This window comes from Mercenaria mercenaria, chromosome 19 (genome assembly GCF_021730395.1).
Source record: "Mercenaria mercenaria strain notata chromosome 19, MADL_Memer_1, whole genome shotgun sequence".
Taxonomy (NCBI): Eukaryota; Metazoa; Mollusca; class Bivalvia; order Venerida; family Veneridae; genus Mercenaria; species Mercenaria mercenaria.
In genome coordinates, this window is record NC_069379.1 from 28,499,944 (window position 1) to 28,520,566 (window position 20,623).

At 33.8% G+C, this 20,623-nt stretch overlaps 2 protein-coding genes across 2 annotated transcripts; one reads left to right on the forward strand and one right to left on the reverse strand.

Annotated features, from left to right (window-relative positions):
- Window positions 1-2,441: 2,441 nt before the first annotated feature.
- LOC123542787 (procathepsin L-like) lies at window positions 2,442-10,996 on the reverse strand. Its single transcript, XM_045328789.2, has 9 exons — window positions 10,845-10,996; window positions 10,492-10,626; window positions 6,150-6,255; window positions 5,614-5,781; window positions 5,159-5,288; window positions 4,495-4,595; window positions 3,983-4,075; window positions 3,536-3,720; window positions 2,442-2,929 (listed from the first exon to the last, which is right to left on the reverse strand). Coding segments are annotated over exons 1-9 (1,020 nt in total). The 5' UTR covers window positions 10,847-10,996; the 3' UTR covers window positions 2,442-2,829.
- A 437-nt stretch (window positions 10,997-11,433) lies between these two features.
- Window positions 11,434-19,513, forward strand: LOC123542786 (transmembrane protein 115-like). The gene is made up of 3 exons (XM_045328788.2): window positions 11,434-12,179; window positions 13,104-13,277; window positions 13,830-19,513. Exons 1-3 carry the CDS (start codon window positions 11,476-11,478, stop codon window positions 13,990-13,992), a joined length of 1,041 nt encoding a protein of 346 aa, XP_045184723.2. The 5' UTR covers window positions 11,434-11,475; the 3' UTR covers window positions 13,993-19,513.
- Window positions 19,514-20,623: the final 1,110 nt, after the last annotated feature.

Genomic DNA, 20,623 nt, shown 5'->3' on the forward strand with positions numbered 1-20,623 from the left:
TCTGGGGCGCCGAAGTGTCATTCTTTCGTTCTGTCGCGTTGCATTCTTCGTTATATCGTTTTGGCGGGTGCGCCAGAACGAGGGAACGAAACAACGCCAAAAGAGGAAAACGTCGTTCTGGCGGTTGCGCCAGAACGATGGAATGAGACAACGCCAAATGTTAAAACGTCGTTCTTTCGTTCTAACGGGGGCGCCAGAACGATAGAACGACACTGGCAGCCACCATAGGAAGTACCTCAATAACGCCGATTTTCATTAGTCGTTTCTTGTGATTTTGTGGACGGAGCGTCGGGGGCGGTAATTAGAGTCACAGATTGGGTCTGTAGCTTTCCCTACCCGAGTGACAATGTGGAAATCTGTCATTCACAGACAGAAATGTAAGATTCGCGTTCCAAATACACAGAAGTGGGTATTTCCTGGCATTATGCATATAGTTTATGATGTTATTATAGGGCTAGTACTAGGTTACGTCACTTAAGTGCACGCTATTTTAGACACGAAAGTAATTATTATCCCTGGCACGTGATCAGACAAATGTATACTTTCCCCGTTAGGTATCCAAGAAGGTTTTGATCAGACATTTGTTTTTGATGGTGTAATATTCTTATCGGCCAGTCATTTTACCAACATGCTGTGACAAACTTGTATCAAAATATTGTAAGTACCCTAAGTAGCGTTATCGCAGTATTCAGTTGTGGTGAAGAAAGACCCCTGACGCACCACCGGACACGATGTTCGGACACGGGAAAACACTTGTTTGGAACCTTCGACCTTCCGCAAGCCAGCTAGATGACATCCTCGCATGGAGGAATTCAACACATAAAGCGGGGTTACGAACCCACAGCGTTGTGGGACAAAAGACCGCAAGTCAGCGGCCTTAACCGATCGCCAACGGAGGACATTTTAAATATATATTTTTTTTTTGTTGGATTTAACGTCGCACCGACACATGATAGATCATATGGCGACTTTCCAGCTTAATGGTGGAGGAAGACCCCAGATGCCCCTCCGCGCATTATTTCATCACGAGCGTGCACATGGGTAGAACCACCGACTTTCCGTAAGCCGGCTGGATGGCTTCCTCACATGACATTTTAAATACGAAATAATTTTAAGACATGAAAATGCAACTGAGTTAAGTACATATTATTATTGCTCCTTCTAGAACAGTGAAACACAACAGAATATATACTGTTTGTTACTAACTGTTTTTTATATAAAACACTCACTGTTTATTATAAAGACAGATTTTAGAAAACCTTGTTTACAAAAAAAAATCGAATACTAATACAAAAGTGGTACCTGAACTTTATAAGCCGGAGTGATCTTAGTTTTCTCTCCTCGGTGGTTCTGGTTTTTATACACTAAAGTTCATTGTTCATTGCTTATCCTAAGAGAACAAATTTATTTCGTTAATAATGCTTCCCTTTTAGTAATAATATAAAGTATTATAGAAACAGACCCTTATTTTTAAGGTAGACAACATAAACATTTATTTCTAAAGTCCTTTAACCCTTAGCCTGCTGGCGGCAAGTGATTCACATCTGTGCAGTCTGATCATGGTCTGCACTGTTCGCCATTCAGTCAGTATATTTTTGGATAGCATCCCTTTTATTTATTTATTTATTTATTTATTTGGGTTTTACGGCACACCAACACAGTATAGGTTATATGGCGCCAAACAGGACTACAAAAGCACCCCTTTCAAAACTTAATGATACTGTCCAAATTGAAAGATGGATAAGTTCATTATAGAAATTTAGCAAGGTAAATAACGAAACATTATTATACAAACTTATATTTTATGAAAGTTTTGTAATATGAATAACTGACGTTCTGAAATAATATGTCTACATGTGATTGCATAGAATGACAACTTTTGTCTTAAGCTGATATTTATCACTAATCAGGTACTTGCAAGCATTATTGGCACAATGGAGAACAAACGAAAAAAAATGTCTATAGACATAATAATAATTAGGATATTTTGTCCTCACAACAAAAACAATATTTATATAATCGTACTTCATTTGCTTCACTGTACCAGAGGTTTTTGTCAGCCTTTTATTGAAATATGCCGCTTTTAACATTTCGATAACGAAGTAAATTATCGCTCACTATGATATAGAAAAGATAGGCCCTATTGCATTTTTTCTTCTAAAAATGTCATATTTATCAGCTGTTAATTAGTACTTCATATGTAAGATTAGTCGGTAAAACTATAATTATATTAAACTGTGCATTTACATTTAAGCATTACTTTTACACCAGAAAACAAATAAGTCTATAAAGCATAGAAGGCAATTGTGCCAACACTTTTTCCAAGGGAAGATAATTTCGCCTGTTGCACGCGACAGCATTCTCCAATAAGAGAATCTCCTTTTAAGAACGTGCTTACAATGAACTCGCCTTACATGATAATATATAATAAAACAACAGGATTGTGGGTACATAAGGTTTTATTATGTTTATCTGTAAAACAATATGTCAACTGGCAATAATGTCTCCTTTATTCAAACAATGTCTAGTTAATTTCAAAACATTTTGGACAGATGGCAATAATGTCCTGTGTCTTTATCAAACAAAAAGATAGCAGGCAGCATCGTTTCGTGTGTTTATCAATTAACATAATAGTATGCAATAATGTTTTGTACATTTATCAAAATATATGAGAGTACGCAATAGTGTTCCGCATGTTTATCAATCAACATGATAATCGGCAATAGTGTTCCGTATGTTTATCAATCAACATGATAGTTGGCAATAGTGTTCCGTATGTTTATCAATCAACATGACAGAAACTGTTGGCAATAGTGTTTCACGTGTTTATCAGACAATAGGATAACTAGCAAGAGAAGCTATTCCACATCTGTTTCCTTTATTTCGGATCATCTTCATATATCCATCCAGACCCCAGAACGTGCTCCAGCTATAAGACATGCAAGCACATAATTAACAATAATAACAGAACCTCGCAGTCGCATTGAGTATATCAATGTTAATTTATCAAACCCGACCACAGAAATAAAAGTGATTGCAGCTGCTATAAGTAGATAAATTTCGGTAGCATTATTTTTAAGAATGTGACATGTTTCCAGTTTTAAACATTAATACGGATTATTCGATGGGAATGTTATCTAGTCTCACTAACACCGCATAAGCTGGATTAGTTCAAATGAATAGTGTCTAAATGAAAAATAACAAACGTGGTCAAAATACAGGAATTAATTACAAATAATATATTCTATACGTAGTAAACGTCAAACCCCAACCGAACTATTCAGTAATTGCATTAGTATCTATATTATTGTACGCTTAAGTTGCTACAGAAAACGAAATTGTGAACTTTTCTGTCTCAGCTATTAATAACAAAAATATCAAGATTGTGTCTGGCGTATGTTAAGGTCGCTTGTTATATAACAGTCAAATGCAAGCAAATAAAAACAAATGTATCAAATAATTTCTATAAAAAATCATACATTTAAATCAGACTTTATGAAAACTTGGAAAAAATATACCCGTCAATAAATGGTACCTGTTCTTTAATAGCCAGTACTCTATCCCATCGCCGGTAGTACCATACCCAACTATCAACATGCCGTGGTTGAGTTTTTTAGAACTACACATGAAGTTGTCGTACACGCCATACGAATACAGTCTAAACAGTAGCCCTCGTGCATCCACTCCTACCGATACTGGACCAACACTACCAACTGCTTTCTATGGCACATAAATGCCACATATAAAATAGTTCAGTTACAACTAATATGGATATACATATATTCAAATCCTAAACAAAAGCGAAAAGATTTTATGGTTTGTTTTGGCATCCTTAAGTAATATTTCGCAAAGTATTCAAAAAGGGCAATTTTATTGTAAGTTAGAAACCAATAAGATCTCATATCAACCCTCTGAGTGTTTTCCTTAGGTTTCTGTACTCTACACATATCATCCTCTATGATAAATAATACTATCATCTTACCTTTAATTCGTATTCATCACCACGTGGAAGTACATCTCTGTATGACTGAACAGTAGCCCCAACTGCTTGCTTTTCGAACATACAGCGACCAACCTGTTCATTGTACAAATGTATATTCAAACAGCATCAAAACTGAAAACTACATGTACATTTAAATTTGCATGAAGTTTTAGAAGAAAACCATGAAGCACTGCAAAAAGCTTACATCATCCGCAGTGTATTCCTAACCGACATCGACTTAAAGTGCGGTAATTCACATTTGCAAAGATAAACATGACCATCATGTTGTTCTTGGAACATTCATTAAAATAGCAAACTGAATTCTAGTTAAATGTTAAATACAGAGTATCCTAGTCGTGTCCGTACTATACTAGATATTTGGTGCAATTTCCTAGTCGTGTCCGTACTATACTAGATATTTGGTGCAATTATGTTTGGGTCAACAATGCAATTATGCATATCCCTGCTACATTATTAAGAAGAACAATGCAAGTATGCATATTGACCCCTACCTCTTCACTGTAAGGGTACGATTTTTCAGTATCTATACCGCCATTGTCAATGATATACTGGAAGGCGTGGTCCATCAAGCCCCCTTTGCAGCCTTTGTTATCTAAAATATAATGCTATATCTAACAAACAAACAGTTTTTGAACGTTAATTCTAGTATTCGCCTTTCTTATCCTTAATAAATACCAAAAGACGCAAAAAGTTACTAAACAATATACTAGTGTTGTACTCTAAATCGTATCTTTTGTGTCTCCAAAAAGGGTACTAACATTATTGATAAACTATATATCTGAACAGTATGTAACAAACGAATACCTATTAAAGTACATATTTTGGAACAGTTTGTCTTAATTCCATTGTACCTTCTTTGTACTAGAATTTCACATTTTTAAATCATATCACTCTATTCTTGTGAAACCTTACATTTAAAATTAATTACCTTAAAATACTTGTTCTCTTATATCTAGAATTAGTTTGCAACAAAACGATTTTCTGCCTCATAAAGAAGATCCCTCGCTGAGTAATTCATATTCAGTTTTTCTCTTTTAATATTGCAAATACCTTAAGACAACCTTCTTGATCAAAATCACTTTCAAGATGCGCATGTACGTAGAAGGAATATTTTTTTAAAAATGAAAGAAATTAGGCAAAATCAGGATAACATACGGTATTTCTTGTTGTCCGTACAGTCTATAATGTTCTGTTCAGAAAGTGAGACAAGTGCTCCACTTTTCAGACAATGGTGAGACTCTAGGGAACCCGTTGTGGAAAATGCATAACAACTGCCACAAGCTCCCTGGAAATAAAACACTCTTATAGACACCGTTTGTGTAATTTTATATTGCCTGTATGTCTCTAATTTATTATATACCAAAGGCATTAAAAAGAAAGCAAATTCAAATTTTAACACTAATCTGGTATACTATTTTTAAAGTCTGACAACAATTACGGTCATTCTGAAATTATTCAAATATTCTTCGATCTATCATCAGCATGTTTATATTCGTTTTCTGTCTATATCACGTATGGTCAGGGGTATAATGGTAACATTTTCATCAGATCCGCATTTACAGTGCCCTTCTTACGTAAACAAACATCTAATATAAAAGTAAATTACAGACCTGGTTCTTGACAGACGTTACACATTTTTCATTTCTCCAGTCTACTTCTGTCGGCAAAGATGTTACGTTGTAACTACTTTTTGTTTGTATCACTTCAGATATTTCAGATGTTTTATTTGAAATGTCGACAGCCAAACCTGTCATCTTATCTTCATATTCTTCGTCAGTCTGAAATAAAAACAAGAGTGTGGATAATGCTGAGATTCGTAACAAAAATTGAAAAGAAATATTTTATCTTAATCTAAACTACCTTAAAGTTCAAAAATGTTTTAAATTTTATGCTAAAACAGATAACAACGTGAAAATAGAGAATAATTACAAATCAAGCATGTCCTGAAAGATTACAAGCTCCACTCTATTGGTCACCAAAGAAAATTAACATCTTAAAAATTTTGACAAAATAATGAATGAAAAGATTGGTGTATGAAAAAGAAATATAGTAAGTAGAAAACAGTTGATAGCCCATAGTGCAGAATGTCGACATCGCATTATTAGATCAAAGCAATCTGTAGCTTTTCTAAGCTAATTGTACTAACCATGTCAGCAAAATGGTTGATATTCAACCAGAAAGAGTATCGCCCCTTGCTGGCTGCCATATTGTGTAAATGGACCGCCTGGATGCTTTCTGTGAAAACCGAGTACCTTGAATATTAGCAAAAAGAAAATACAATTTTGATGTTCAAATAATGATGATAAAGAATCATTATTATTATTAGTAGTAGTAGTAGTAGTAGTATCATCATCATCATCATCATCATCAACATCATCATCGTCATCATTTTACCACCAACATCATCGCCATCACCATCATCATCATCATCATCATTACTATTATTACCATCATCGTCGTCATTATCATGATCATCATCATCTGATCCTGCATTAGGGTTTAAAAAGTAAAACTAAATTCGATGTCAAAATATTTAAGGATTATTATGACAGAAAATCAGTTTAGAGAACGAAATATTTCAATCATATTGAACTTTCAATTTTTCCAATAATCGGTATTATCGATTTTTTGACACATTAAATAAAGAAGGATATATTCGATTTATTCGCTATATCTTTTAAATGGTTAAAAATAACGAATTTGCTTCGGCGGCAATCGTTGATTTAATCTTTCCTCTAAATGATGATATAATTTTAGAAATTGTAAGTTTATTATTTCACTTACCTTTTGAACCATTTATGTTACCACCCTTATTTTCCATAGAAGTCAATAGTAAAAGTCTAATTTTGGACAAAATTTAGAGTCATTTTCGTTGATATATTGCTCAGAATAATCGTTTTTGCTTCGGTGATGTTGCAAAGAAAACTTAGAGCTCGACTCAACTGTGTATAAATAAAATAAATATTTTCATTATTTCGCTTACCTTTTGTGCCTTTTATACAATCACTATTACTTTTAAAATTGAGACTCGAACCGGATCGGAAATTTCCGAAGTTTCCCGAATGCGAGAGGTAATATCTAAGCAGACGGCTCGGTTACTTTAAACGTTTACACTTTGTGATCTAAGATAAATGTCTATGCCCAAGTCAATTTATGTTTTAGATCATCATTATTTATCAGTTTTAGCTCTTTTTTCATACTAGACTGATTTAAACTTGTTCAAAACAAAACGTTTTATCATCACATATTCGGCTAAAAGAAGGAACAATAGACATATACAGGATTTTTAGTGAAAAAATGACACCCACAAGGATGAAGTTGTGTGTTCTAAAAAGAAAGTGTCACCTTGGTTATTTGTTTTCTTTAGACCGCCAAAATATCACCCATGGATTCAATTATATTTGAACCGTTTCATTAGCATGTTCACATGTACATTAGAATCTCCACAACTAGAGACATCAAAAAATTAAAATGTGTATAGCAGACACTTATTTAAATTATCTATTTAAAACCAAAGAGCAATAAAATGATATAATATAACAATGTTATTAATACTGTATTTTATAGTTCTTTGTTTAAAGAAACTATTCTTGCTTTCCGAATCGGGCGTATAATTATGTATCTGATGAAGTTTAAAATGTTGATTAAATTATCCACCTTCCAAACAACGATCTGTTGTTAGCATGTTTATTTCAGAAAAGAATAAATGTTTGAATGTGCTTTGGAAGTTGACAAATTAATAATTTTTTGTTTTGTCAAAATTGTTCAAATATTTAGATATTCCAAACAGAAACATTAAATCAAACACAATTTTGCGTACGCACTGTTACTTAATTAGTGATCCATTGCTTGTTACTTTTATTGCCTTTTACGGAAAATAATCTAGAAACCATATTAGGGGGTAATAAATTGTAATGATGGGGACTGATAGCGGGTATTTTGCACCTTTATGACACTGTACACAATATACATGTTTCGTTGAAAGAACGGAAACATTTAATTGCAGCAATAAAATAAAAATCCATAAAATAGTTATGTTTAATTCTTTAATAAAACAAATTATGCTTTTCGCCGGCTTCTTCAATTTTAAAGTTGTACCTCGCAACGAATAAAGATTCTTAAATATTTTAATTGCTCATATCTAATTATCTAATGCAAAGTAACATAATCCTACTGCAAAGGAGTAAATGACATAATTATGCCAAATCTAAAGTCACTGGCATCCAGATTTAGGCTAAAAATGATCTTTCTTTAAAAGTGAATATAATTATGATGAACATATAAACATGATTTTTTGTTTAATGACTATCTTAAAAATGTCCCCCAAAAAAATGTTTACCTCCAGTATCTCGTTACAAACGCCTTTCAATTCTAAATGCAACTTATTCTTATATGTTTCCATAACTTATGAAAAAAATAGTAATTTTCTGATATATCAAAAGATTTTCTTTTTTTATTTCGCACGATCTGGATTTAATCATCTCATAATCATACCTACGCTTATTGTTATAGAAATAAAGGTGGAAAGAACGAATTAATCTATCTGCATATAAATATTGCTTTTTCTAGTTTTTAATAAGAGTTGGGACACTTTAATTAAAACATGAAAAAGAAAGCGTGTTTTAAACCAACAATATTATCAATAAATGATGAAACTGATTTTATTGTATGCAAAAACTAGAACCTGATAAATCTTCATTTTTCAAGGCAGACAGTTTATGCATGTGCTTTTATCAATTAAAAACAGAAAAAGAAGAATTATTCAAGTTTTCATAGAAGAGAATGCGTTTTATGCAAATAACGAAAAAGAAGGAGGTAGATAACGTGTTTTTAACAAGCATTATGAAGGAGAAATGTTAATATCTAGTTATTTTAGTTACAGCAAAGAGAGAGAGAGAGAGAGAGAGAGAGAGAGAGAGAGAGGAGAGAGAGAGGGGGGGGAGGGGGGGGGGGGGGGGAGAGAGAGAGAGAGAGAGAGAGAGAGAGAGAGAGAGAAACGTGGCTTCAGTAAGATCTTTTTGACTACATATTTACTGACGTTTTTCTACCACCAGTAAAAACAAGTGTCCATTGAGCCATTAATTAGATACAGCTTAAGGCAATAAATATCGATTTTATTGAAAACATGGTTTATGGGCCCCCGCTAAATTTCGGAGATGGACGTAAATTTACGGAAGATAACGATCAAAGTTACAAGATTATCAATTTTTTCAGCAAGGTTTACTAGCAGTCGCGTTTAGTACAGAAAGTTCGATATGGGATATATTCATCTACTGATCACATATTTCTTGGTTTCCAAACGAAAGAAATGTATGGTATAAATAATCATCTGTTTACTCTACCCCGTAACAGCCTGCAGGACTATATCATTTCAATACCTGGACAAGATACTAATATCTCAAAGAACTTTTCTATACACAGTTCGTTAAGTATGGCGACTGGAGGCAGAGAAAACGTTAAAAATGTTTAAGTTCAAGAAAAATGGCAAATCTAAGCTGTGCCGAATAGGAAGGTTCTATTGTAACTACATGTACATTAAAATGTGTCTAGTCAATATCATACAACCGTAAGCACTAACATTCTTCTTAGTACTTAAAATCGGACTACAATACTCCCATGAAGCTTAATTCTTTATCATACCATAGAAAAGAAGAACCGGTTGCTTACATTCTTATAGGACAGGAAAGAACAATGCGTTATGCAAAAATTAAGAGATGCTCCATTCTTTATCTATGAATTTTAGAAAATAATTTACCAATATTGGACAAATGCATGGTTACACTTCTGTTTGAAGATATCCTATTCAGCTGCTGTATGCTGTATAAGTTAACTTACCGGTTGTTCTCTTCGGTGTCGGACAGGAATTATAACAGTTAAACCCCTAACACATATTTTGTTTATACTTTTGACTACTAAAAATTTCATAGTGTCAGCCAAACACACTCCTCCGCGTCCGTCTCTAACCGTTTTATCTAACTTTTAACAGCAATTCACAAGAATAAATTTAGATAAACTCTGAAAATGCTGTAATTCCATTGCCCCGCCAAAAAAGTCTATAACCTTTCTTTGCCATTTTGAAACTACAGGAATCACACTCACCCGCTTATTCAACTGTAGTCTCTACGCCATATCCATTAATAAAGGACGTTCGATGCCACAACAGTTAAACTATAGTTACAATGTTATAGTTAAAAAGGTGGATATTTCATTATTTATATATATCTTTTAGAAGTTAACTTACCGGAAGTTTTCCTCTGATTCGGATAGGAATTCACGATTGTATATTCAGTTTGAAAATTCAAATGTAGTGCAATACTTACCTGTAACTGTAATTACTTATTATTTATAAAGGGTAATCCGTTTAGGAGTGAACTTACCATTAGTTCTCTTTTGCATCGGCCAGGAATGTACGATTATAATTCAGTTTGAAAATATTCGTTATCTTTATGTTATAGCCAGAAGAGTACTAATTATAGAAGAGTACTTACCGGTAATTTTCCTCTACATCCGACAGGAATGTACGGTTATATTTCAGTTTGAAGATATTCCATTCTTTATCTATGTCTTCCCGTAAAAGTGAAAACACCTCTGTGACCAAGAGCAAAATTATAACACTTCTGTACCTGTAATTACATGTAATATTGACAAATGCAAAATTATTTTGGTTTGTCGATACTGTTTAGATGAATTGCACCTAGCATTGAAATATGCTCATTGGTTTTGCCATAAATTTAATCCAAATATTAGAAATGTTTCACTTTTTTTTTTAAAAAAAAAACTTAATTTTTATATTACTTATACTCATTCCACATCTCGAAAACAATTCTGTAGCTTGACTTACATGCTTTTAATCTGTAGACAAGTTCACATATAATTGATTTGCAATCAACTGATCAAATCGTGATCATGACAAAAGTATTTTAGACTCAACGTATATCGATACAGGATGCGATAAGTTGTACATCCGCAAGGCATGTATGTCATCAGGACATGTAGAAAATTGATAGCAATTTAAATCCAAACATGAGTGGGAGTAAGCAGGCTCGAACAACAAATTTTAGAATAACAGATACATGCATGAGGACTTGCCTATTTAATGTTTTATATTGTACATAGTTTGCCATTTGTCATTTATCTATAGATGGGTAAATAGTTTTAACTGGATACAATGAACCCCAAAATGTAAGATTTATACTGAACTTCTGGGCCTTAACTTATTGACTGAAAAATATTCTATCTTAAATATAAAATACACAAAAGCAATCTCTTAGCTTTCTGTTTCTGATCATATTTCAAATCAAGAATGGACAAGGACAATTTTCTTTTCAATTGAAACGGCACATCACGGATATGTTCATTTCGCGGAAATGGGCGCTTTCCGGTAGCTTGGTTTGCTTTCCGGTAGTTTTTCTTTAGCCATAACAACGGCGTGTAATTTTTACGGTTCACCTCATGACGTCAAAACAACCAACATGGCAGCCTCCATGTTCCAGCGAAATATTCCAGTTTTTAAACAAAATGTTTCCGCTGCATTTGGAAATAGCAGTCTAGTTGTAAAGACAATTGCAGTTCTTGTTTGTTTAGGCTACTTTTTATCCTTCATTCCAGGCGGAACGCCGTATATCACCGTCACCCCAGGCTATGTCCTGCCCCCAAATTTCTGGGTTTGGACATATCTCACTCACAGTTTTATTGAATTCCATTTCTGGGACGTATTGGCAGACGTTTTAGTTGTTATTTTATGTGGCAAGTTACTTGAACCGTTATGGGGTGCCATGGACATGCTGATTTTCTTTTTAATTACAAATTTTTGTGTTGCCATAGCAACTTCTTTTACATATTTAGTGATTTACTTGGCAACAAAGAATGAGGAGTATCTGTTTGACACCTACATTCATGGCCTTGCAGGATATATTGCAGGATTTTCAGTTGCAGTTAAGCAGGTCATGCCAGATCATGTGTTGATAGCCTCGCCTTTTGGGAAACTCCGAAATACACACATTCCATTGATCCTCGTGACAGTTGTAATAACATTAAGATTACTTGGTGCACTGGATGGTCCGTACCCTCTTATGTTCACTTGGGGAGTAGTGATAAGTTGGATTTACCTGAGATTCTACCAGAAACACACAAATGGAAACAGAGGTGATATGGCTGAGAATTTTAGCTTTGCAAGGTAATGAAATAAGAATTGCAAGGACATACATATTATAACACATTTATACCTGTTTTTACTATCTCCTGATGTACGTTTCTAGACAGAGAAGAAAGCTCATTAGGTTCTCAATGTCTTGGGAATATTGACCTTATCGACATAATAGGATAAATCCAGTTTTCTGGTATTAGCCACTAATAAATACCCCTTTCCGGTCTTACAGTGATGGGGGTGTCGGTCATTCTGCTGTATTGAGGTAGTGTTTAGTATTACCCGTTTTTCAAGGTTTAAGCAAAGAAAATTTATAGAAAATATTGCAGAGGCAGCAAAAATATCCCCAAAGTTTACTTTATTTTTGAAATATTATCTTTTAATGTTTTATTCTACACAGCCGCTTCTGTAGCTCGATAGCCCTAAAGTTGTTGAGGTTGTAAAATAGTATTTTCATTTTGAGAAAGTAAGAATTATCCTAAATGCTTATAAATCTTCTGACAAAAATAATCACTAATATTGTACACTGTCACTATATCGGTTAATCTCACTAACCTCCCCTATCCCTTTTATGGAAATAACGGAGGAGGAAATTTATTCTATAATGTCGATATGGAGAATATTTAAGATAAAAGTTTTTTGGTAAAAGTTTAGACTTTTTAGGATGATATTAATATTATTCCTTTATTAAATTGACATAAAAACATATGATTATAATTTTTCTTTAATTTCAGCTGGCCATTTTGTGTTTTCTCACAAAGTATATTTGATGCAGGACCTGAAGGAGCACGTTTTCTTGACAATGTTTTTATTATGAGTGCTGTTTGACTTATTTAGATATAAAACTGTAGGGCTTTTGTAGAACATGGCATTGCAGTATTCTTTTGTATAATTATGATACCATTGTTTAGCTTTTATTTTGAGCCAGCTGATAAATTAGTGTTTGTTTTTCAGCTTTTTTCCAAGCCAGATGCAGCCTGTTGTTGGAGTGTTGTCAAATTCTGTGTTCTCTGTTTTTGTCAAACTGAAGATCTGCAAGAAGCCGCAAAGACACTATGATGTTAGTTCACCAACTACAATAACAATTACTCTGCCGGGTACCGATCCACAGGACGCTGAAAGGAGGAAGTATGTTAACCTTAAATCTGTTGCTAGTTTGATATATAGTTAATTGCCAATTTCCAGTGTTCAGTATCAGCCATCTTAGATTTCATACAGGTACTGACTTTTCTCTGTTGAAATGACAGCTTCCAAATCAGAGGTTTAGAGAAAAGTATTGACAGTTTTCTCCAATAGGTCTCTATTCAATCTACCAGAAGAGCATGTGAGCTGTGTACAGGGATTGGACTTGTAGATTATATAGCCTTAAATAATGGTACTGGTGTCACACTTTGTTATATTTTGGACATAATCAAACATTCATGTTTCACAGTTGATAATTTACTTACAACATCAAAATTTTAATGGCTTAAAATGTATTACAAACCGAACTGTTTTTTATTTAGTAAAATATCCCAAAGTAGTTGGACTGTAAAACCTTACTTAAAGTTCATTGACTGTTAGTGCACATGTACAAAGTTGGCTGAAAGAAATTTTAACCCCTTGCATTTCAGTTCTTTGAGCACATAAAAACTTTTTGGTATTTTAGAAGTTTAAAATTTATGTTTTTCATATTTACAGAAACTTGGCTATAAAAGCATTAAATGAGCGTCTGAGTAAAGCAAGTGAGCCATCAGCAAGCTGGCCATCTTTGGAGGAAGAGGATGAAAAATCAGAAGACAAAAATAAATCAGCGGGTGAGGAGACATCACCATCTCCTCAGCAAAGTGAAAGCTCAGCATAATTTTACAGCTGTCCTTTTTTATTTTTTTCTGTGATACTCAAAAGGAAAGCAAGCACCGCCAAGAAGAAAGGCCCTATAAGTAACGTGGGCCAAGGTTTTTATAACTGAATTCGGAGAGCAGCCTCAAAATGCTGACTTTCCATTGGCCAATTTCAAATTTGTGCTCAGAATGCAGACTTTCATTGGTCAATTTCAGATTTGTGCACAATATGAAGACTTTCCATTGGTCAGTTTCAAATCTGTGCTCAGAATGCAGACTTTTCATTGGTCAGTTTCAAATCTGTGCTCAGAATGCAGACTGTTCTTTGGTCAATTTTAAATTTGTGCTCAGAATGCAGACTTTTCATATGTCAGTTTCAAATTTGTGCTCAGAAACAAACCAGTCAGATGCTTGGAAGTTGAGACTCCAAATTCAGTTTTGTAACCTTGTGCCCAGTTCTCACTATCTCAAATTTTGAGCTGAACCTGTTAAATATTGTGTATATAAAGCTATGTTGAAATTATATAGATGGTACATTTTGTTTATTGTACATCATTGTAAAAAAATGGTACCCAATGGTTTGCTTAGAAGAAAGTTTTGAGTTTTATTATTTCAGTATAGGAAAAGTTATTGTTGTATATTCTACAGAATATATTATGGTATACAATACCTATATATGTGTACTTGTTACCTATATATACTTGAAGGAAGATGTTGAGACAGGGCTCACAAATACTGTTCTAGTGCTCCACTTCACTAACATACTGCATACAAATTACAAAAGCTGTCCCCAAAATTATGACACAGTATCTTTGATATGATCTGCTTCTGATTTAAATGTATAATACAGAACATGAAAGTCCCACAATATCTTTCCTTATTGTATACTGCAAAGGTTAGATAAACAAATACGGCTATGAACTTGTTTAGCTTCCTTGAATCTTATCTGTACTAGGTAATATACTCTAGTATCTTACAATTTATATTAATGATATAAATAGGTTTGACTGATTACTTCCCTTTAGTAGGATTGAATTTTGGTCACAACAAGAAGTTAAATTTTTTTTATTAGCTTCATTGTTCCAAAGTTTTGGTTTAGGTAATTTAATAGATATCTTGGCCATATTCTTGCATTAAATTGGCAATTTATAAAAAAAAATAATATGAATTATTTGTCAGCCTGTCAGACGGTATTGTTGACATTATTGAATCTGATTACATCCTTTCTATAAGACTGATTTTGTTAAATTTTTCATAACTTTGCATTAGATGCTTTCTTCAAATGATTAGTTTTGAAAACTGTTCATTTGTTTTCGCTTTAGATCACTGAATAAAAAGCTCTTGTGACTTAGGTTTTTTCTATTTAAGTCTGTGCTTCGCATTTTAATACATAAAATTTACAATTTTGTGTGTATATACCTTGTGTTTATTTAAAGGACTTCTTTTAGGTAATGCAGAAGTCACTTTCTTCATGACATAATTCCAGCAAATATATGAAATGATGTGCTTGTATTTTTTTATCCATAACTCATTATTTTTCAATTGTTTTAAAGTTTTTCGTGTGTGCAAAGTCTATGGTAGGATGTGTGTATTGCAAAATATTTTTGAAAACATATTTTAAACGTTATTGTTTATTAAAATGGAGTGAATTTTGATAGTGGAGTTTGTGCTTGAAGGGTAATTCTGATTGAATAATTTATGAAAAATCCACCCAGTTGTTATTAAACATTTTATTGACATTGTTAAGAGAAAAAGGTTATTTCTGACTGCACTTCCTGAATAAATAGATGCAGATATGGCAATGTTTGCATAAGCATTATTATGCCCCCGAAGTGAGGCATATTAGTTTTCAACTGTCAGTCCGTTAGTTCGTTCGTTTGTCACAACGTTAACTTTTTGCATGAAGGCACTTTACTCGCGAACCACTGCACCCAGGACCTTCAAACTTCACATGCTGATAGTACTTAGTGAGTACACGACCCCTTTTGACTTTGGGGTCACCAGGTCAAAGGTCAAGGTGCTGCGGGGGCATTTGTCACCATTAGTGACAGCTCTTGTTTTTTCTATTGTATTGTTTACAAAAGCTTGGGCGATTTTATAACAGCGGTGCATTCACTGCAAATCAGGGGTAGTGTCAGCTTCAGAGATTGACTTCTTAACACAATTATTGTTGTGAAAATCGCCTTATAAAAGTGATATGACAAATACATGATCTATAGTTGTATAAACATTTGTAGGTCAGGTTAGCATATATAAAAGGCTAGAAAAAAATAGCCTTGTACACAGTCTTAATGGAGTATCTGTCAGTACAGAGATGAATAGTGATCATTTCTTTATCAGCACGCAACAGCTTCTTTAGTAATAATGCGGAATATTTTTAAAAGCTTCAGTGAATAAAAATTTTTTTTTTTAAATTTCGTGGCCTCAACGCGAAACTAGTCTATCTGCTTCTATTTCTGTATACACATAGACTAGTTTCGCGTTGAGGCGACGTATTGTTTTGTAAAATAGGGGGTTTTTGTTTGCTTTTCGGTATTTATTATTTTTCTGTAACATGTGTAAATAGCATTTTATATCTGTATGATTGTAAAAAAGTGCAGCAACTATTTTATCATTATTAACATTATTGGAATTGTGCCACTACGGTATGTTTTCGCTTATAAGACGCACTCGCTTATAAGACACACCCTGACATCAGACATGGAATCTGGGGTTTCTTTTTCTTTTAACTCCCAACTCTTAGTAACTACAGTTCAGAACTGGAAATATGACTTATAATAATGTGTCTTATAAGTGAAAATATACTGTAATCATGTAATCCCTAGACTTTTTGTGTCAGATTTAACAGCAGAAATTTTTTTTTTAATTTGAATGTCATACATTTCCAGGCTGTTTGGTTTACTCTCTCTCTCTCTTTCTCACTTTCTCTCTCTCGCAAACTTTAAAGAAATTTTAAGATTTTGGTGGGAAGTCTTGTAGGGAAATGTTTCATGAATGGACGGTTCTGAAATTAATTTGAAATGAGTATAGTTGTGTGCACAGTAAAAAGTTTTAACTGAGAAATATTTACAAATTCTGCAGTGGATATTTTGCATAACTTTAGAAGCGCAGTATAATTCCATGAAAAAACCTTGTTTAAAAATGACACACGAATTAATGTCATGCACTTGATATGAAATTTGAATAGCAGTATGGAAATACTATGGAGATTCCTTGTTTCAGTTGAGCTGAGTAGAGTCCAGAGAACTGTCAGTGTAATGTTAAGCCAATAAAAAAAAAAAGAAAATTGTATATACAGTCACATCTGACTGGCCATTGTTGGGAGCAAACTGTGGTTTACAAAGGGCTTCAGTTTCTGCATTATTATGATAGCTTATTAGGGCCTCAACTGGGCCTCAGAACGTTGTAGCCACTTTTTGAGAGCAACTGCCAAATTGAAGCTGAATTGCTGAAATTTGACCCCATTTTAATAAAATTCTTGTAGCCACTTTCAAAAACCTGTAGTCAGTTCTTTAAATTTGTTGGCTATGTTTGCGAATGGTAGAGGAGGCCCTGGCTTAATGTACTTGTATGTAGTTACTGCAAAAGAAAACTCATATATAAATGCACTAGTATTTTTGTAGGTAGAATATATGTATCTTACTAAAAATTATACATTGTCTGAACTTGGAGATTTCCCCTTTTAGGCATTATCTGGTTATTGTATCCTCTATAAAATAAATGTTATATCCACCTTGAGCAATGACCACAATCACTATTACATATATAGATAGTTTTACATGCTTATAAAAGGGGTACTAAATTTACATTTTTCTGTCTTGTTATTTTTTATTGACTCTGTAAAGAGGCGAGACCTGGAACCAGATAATGCCAATAGATCATATGTTTCAAAGCAGATTTTTATTTCCATTGATAAGAACCATTGTGCACTAATAAATCGTGTACACAGTCATGTATTTAAGACTGAGTAAAATTGAAATTTTCACCAATATATTAACTTTTTAACGCAATGAGTCAATGTCACATTAAAATAATATCAAAAATAATGTCTGATACCCAGAAAGGACTTAACATGAAAAAAAACATATATACTATATATATGAGCCAAGCCATGAGAAAACCATCATAGTGCATTTGCGACCAGCATGGATCCAGACGAGCCTGCACCTCCGCACAGTCTGGTCAGGATCCATGCTGTTCACTTTTAAAGCCTATTGCAATTAGAGAAATTGTAAGGGAACAGCATGGATCCTGACCAGACTACGCATCTGCACTTGTCTGGATCCATGCTGGTTGCAAATGCACTATGTTGGTTTTCTCATGGTGCGGCTCATATATACTGTATGTTGAACTCTTTTATTCACTTGCAATGAAAAACATGAAATCAACATGATTAGAATTCCATTTATTAAAGAAAAAAGCCGCATTTTATGAGACTTATGAAAAAAAGTTTGAGCCACTTTCATGACATTATAGCAAAAGCCTCAAGTGGAGAATGGCATCATTTAAACTCTGACTATGTGAAAAAGATTACTAAATCAGCTTAAATGGTCCCATTTAATCAAAAGCATTTTCCTCAAAATGATCATATCTACCGATAGTCTTTATTTGATGGTAAAATAGACAACACATGAAAAAAGATATTTCTGTGCACAGAACTGTTATTTTCTCATTGGCTTCCATTGTTAGAACTTGTTCACAGAAATAAGTCTAGCCAGAACAAACATTATGCACACTCACACTGTATCTTTAGACTGGTCCATCATTCAGTTTGGGCAATACCGTTGATTATTCGAAGGATGTTCACTAAATTTTTACTGACTGAATAGCGAACAGTGCAGATCAAGATCAGCCTGCACATCCTTGTAGGTAGGCAGATCATGGTCTACACTAGTTGCAAAGGCAGAATCACTTACCACCAGCAGGCTAAAGGTTAGTTATTTGCATTTTTTTCTTATTTAGAATTTCTTCGGAAATTATTTGAATGAACAGAGTAAATTGAATTTTACATTGTAGATTTTTTTGGACCCATACATGTAGATCTACCTTTATTAAATCATATTCTACATTGTAGAGCCAGATTTTATGTTAATGTGCACAGCTACCTTAAGGAAAGTCATTTATTCTTCAGTGCTGTTTTGTACCGAGATTTATGTTGGTGTATTTATTCTGCTATTAATGCTTTATAACTTATTTAAAATTTGCAAGTACTGGTATCTGTTGTGTAATGGTTTATGATATGAGCCGTGCCATGAGAAAACCAACATAGTGGCTTTGCGACCAGCATGGATCCAGACCAGCCTGCGCATCCGCGCAGTCTGGTCAGGATCCATGCTGTTCGCTAACAGTTTCTCTAAATGCAATAGGCTTTGAAAGCGAACAGCATGGATCCTGACCAGACTGAGCAGATGCGCAGGCTGGTCTGGATCCATTCTGGTCGCAAAGCCACTATGTTGGTTTTCTCATGGCGCGGCTCATATGTTGCAAATAATGGTATATGTTTATGGATTAATAAAAGATTGTCTTTACTATTTATGGAAATAGTGTTTCCTTATCTTTTTAGTTCATCCTGAACCACAGGGTTTTGTGCATCCTGAACCACAGGGTTTTGTTTATTGTCTGTCAGTTGGTGTTAGCTTTTTACAGTTAAACAACTTCTCCACATGACCCACTTGATGGATCATCACCAAACCTGGTCTGTAGCATCTTTGTAAGGTCTTATCTCAATTTTGTAGGAATAGTTCTGCTTGACTGATAATAGGGGCAGCCAGTGCCGAAAAATATAGAAAGCATTAAAGGGACTAACCCACACATTTTAGGCAAAAAAATTAAATTGCTAATTGCTCTCAGAAATCAATAAAATGTGAGTGCTCTGAAAGTGACGAGTGGTACAAATTTATTGACATAAGATTTTTCAAAGATATTCTTATAAACAAACAAAAATATTGTACAGAATGTAGTAAACCGTTGAATAATGCAGAAAATTACATTCTTTGATTATTTCAATGGCAATATTTTACTCATATTATCATTTTTAAGTGTCATATAAACACTTTATGCCAAACTTGGTGGAAATGAACATGTTGAAACATTTCACCCAAACTGTAAGCAAGTAAATCTTCAAACAACTTCTCAAGCCCTGATGGATGGATCATCACCAAACTTGTTACGTGCCAATCTTTTAAGGTCCTCTTTCAAATTTATTCAAATTGTTCTGTTTGACTCATTCTAGGGGCACAGAGGTAAAAATAGAAAAAACACTTCTCATGAACCCCTTAATTGGTCATCACCAAACTTTGTCTGTAGCATCCTTGTAAGATCCTCTCTCAATTTTATACAAATGGTTTTGCTTGGCTGACTTAAGGGGCTGCAAGAGCTGAAAATAAGATAAAACAACGTTTAAATGATTTCTTTATGGATCTTCATCAAACTTGGTCTGTAGCATCCTTATAAGATCCTCTCTCAAATTTATTCAAAATGTTCCAGTTGGGTGATTATAGCCAAAGCTAAAACCATAAAAACCTTTAAACAGCTTTTCCTTTTGAACATTCTGATTGGTCATCATCAAACTTGGTCTAGTATCCTAGTAAGTTTCTCTCTCAATTTACTCAAATGCGTTCAGTTAACTGATTGTAGTGGCTACCAGAGCTA

What these genes read in the sequence shown, in the direction of transcription:
- LOC123542787 (XM_045328789.2), bottom strand. An exon ending in TCAACCATTTTGCTGACATG is followed by an intron (nt 5,782 to 6,149) that starts GTTAGTACAATT and finishes TTTTTATTTCAG; the next exon opens with ACTGACGAAGAATATGAAGA. An exon ending in TAACGTCTGTCAAGAACCAG is followed by an intron (nt 5,289 to 5,613) that starts GTCTGTAATTTA and finishes TTTTATTTCCAG; the next exon opens with GGAGCTTGTGGCAGTTGTTA.
- LOC123542786 (XM_045328788.2), top strand. Translation starts at nt 11,476, where the DNA reads ATGGCAGCCTCCATGTTCCAGCGAAATATTCCAGTTTTTAAACAAAAT. An exon ending in GAGAATTTTAGCTTTGCAAG is followed by an intron (nt 12,180 to 13,103) that starts GTAATGAAATAA and finishes TTTGTTTTTCAG; the next exon opens with CTTTTTTCCAAGCCAGATGC. An exon ending in CAGGACGCTGAAAGGAGGAA is followed by an intron (nt 13,278 to 13,829) that starts GTATGTTAACCT and finishes TCATATTTACAG; the next exon opens with AAACTTGGCTATAAAAGCAT.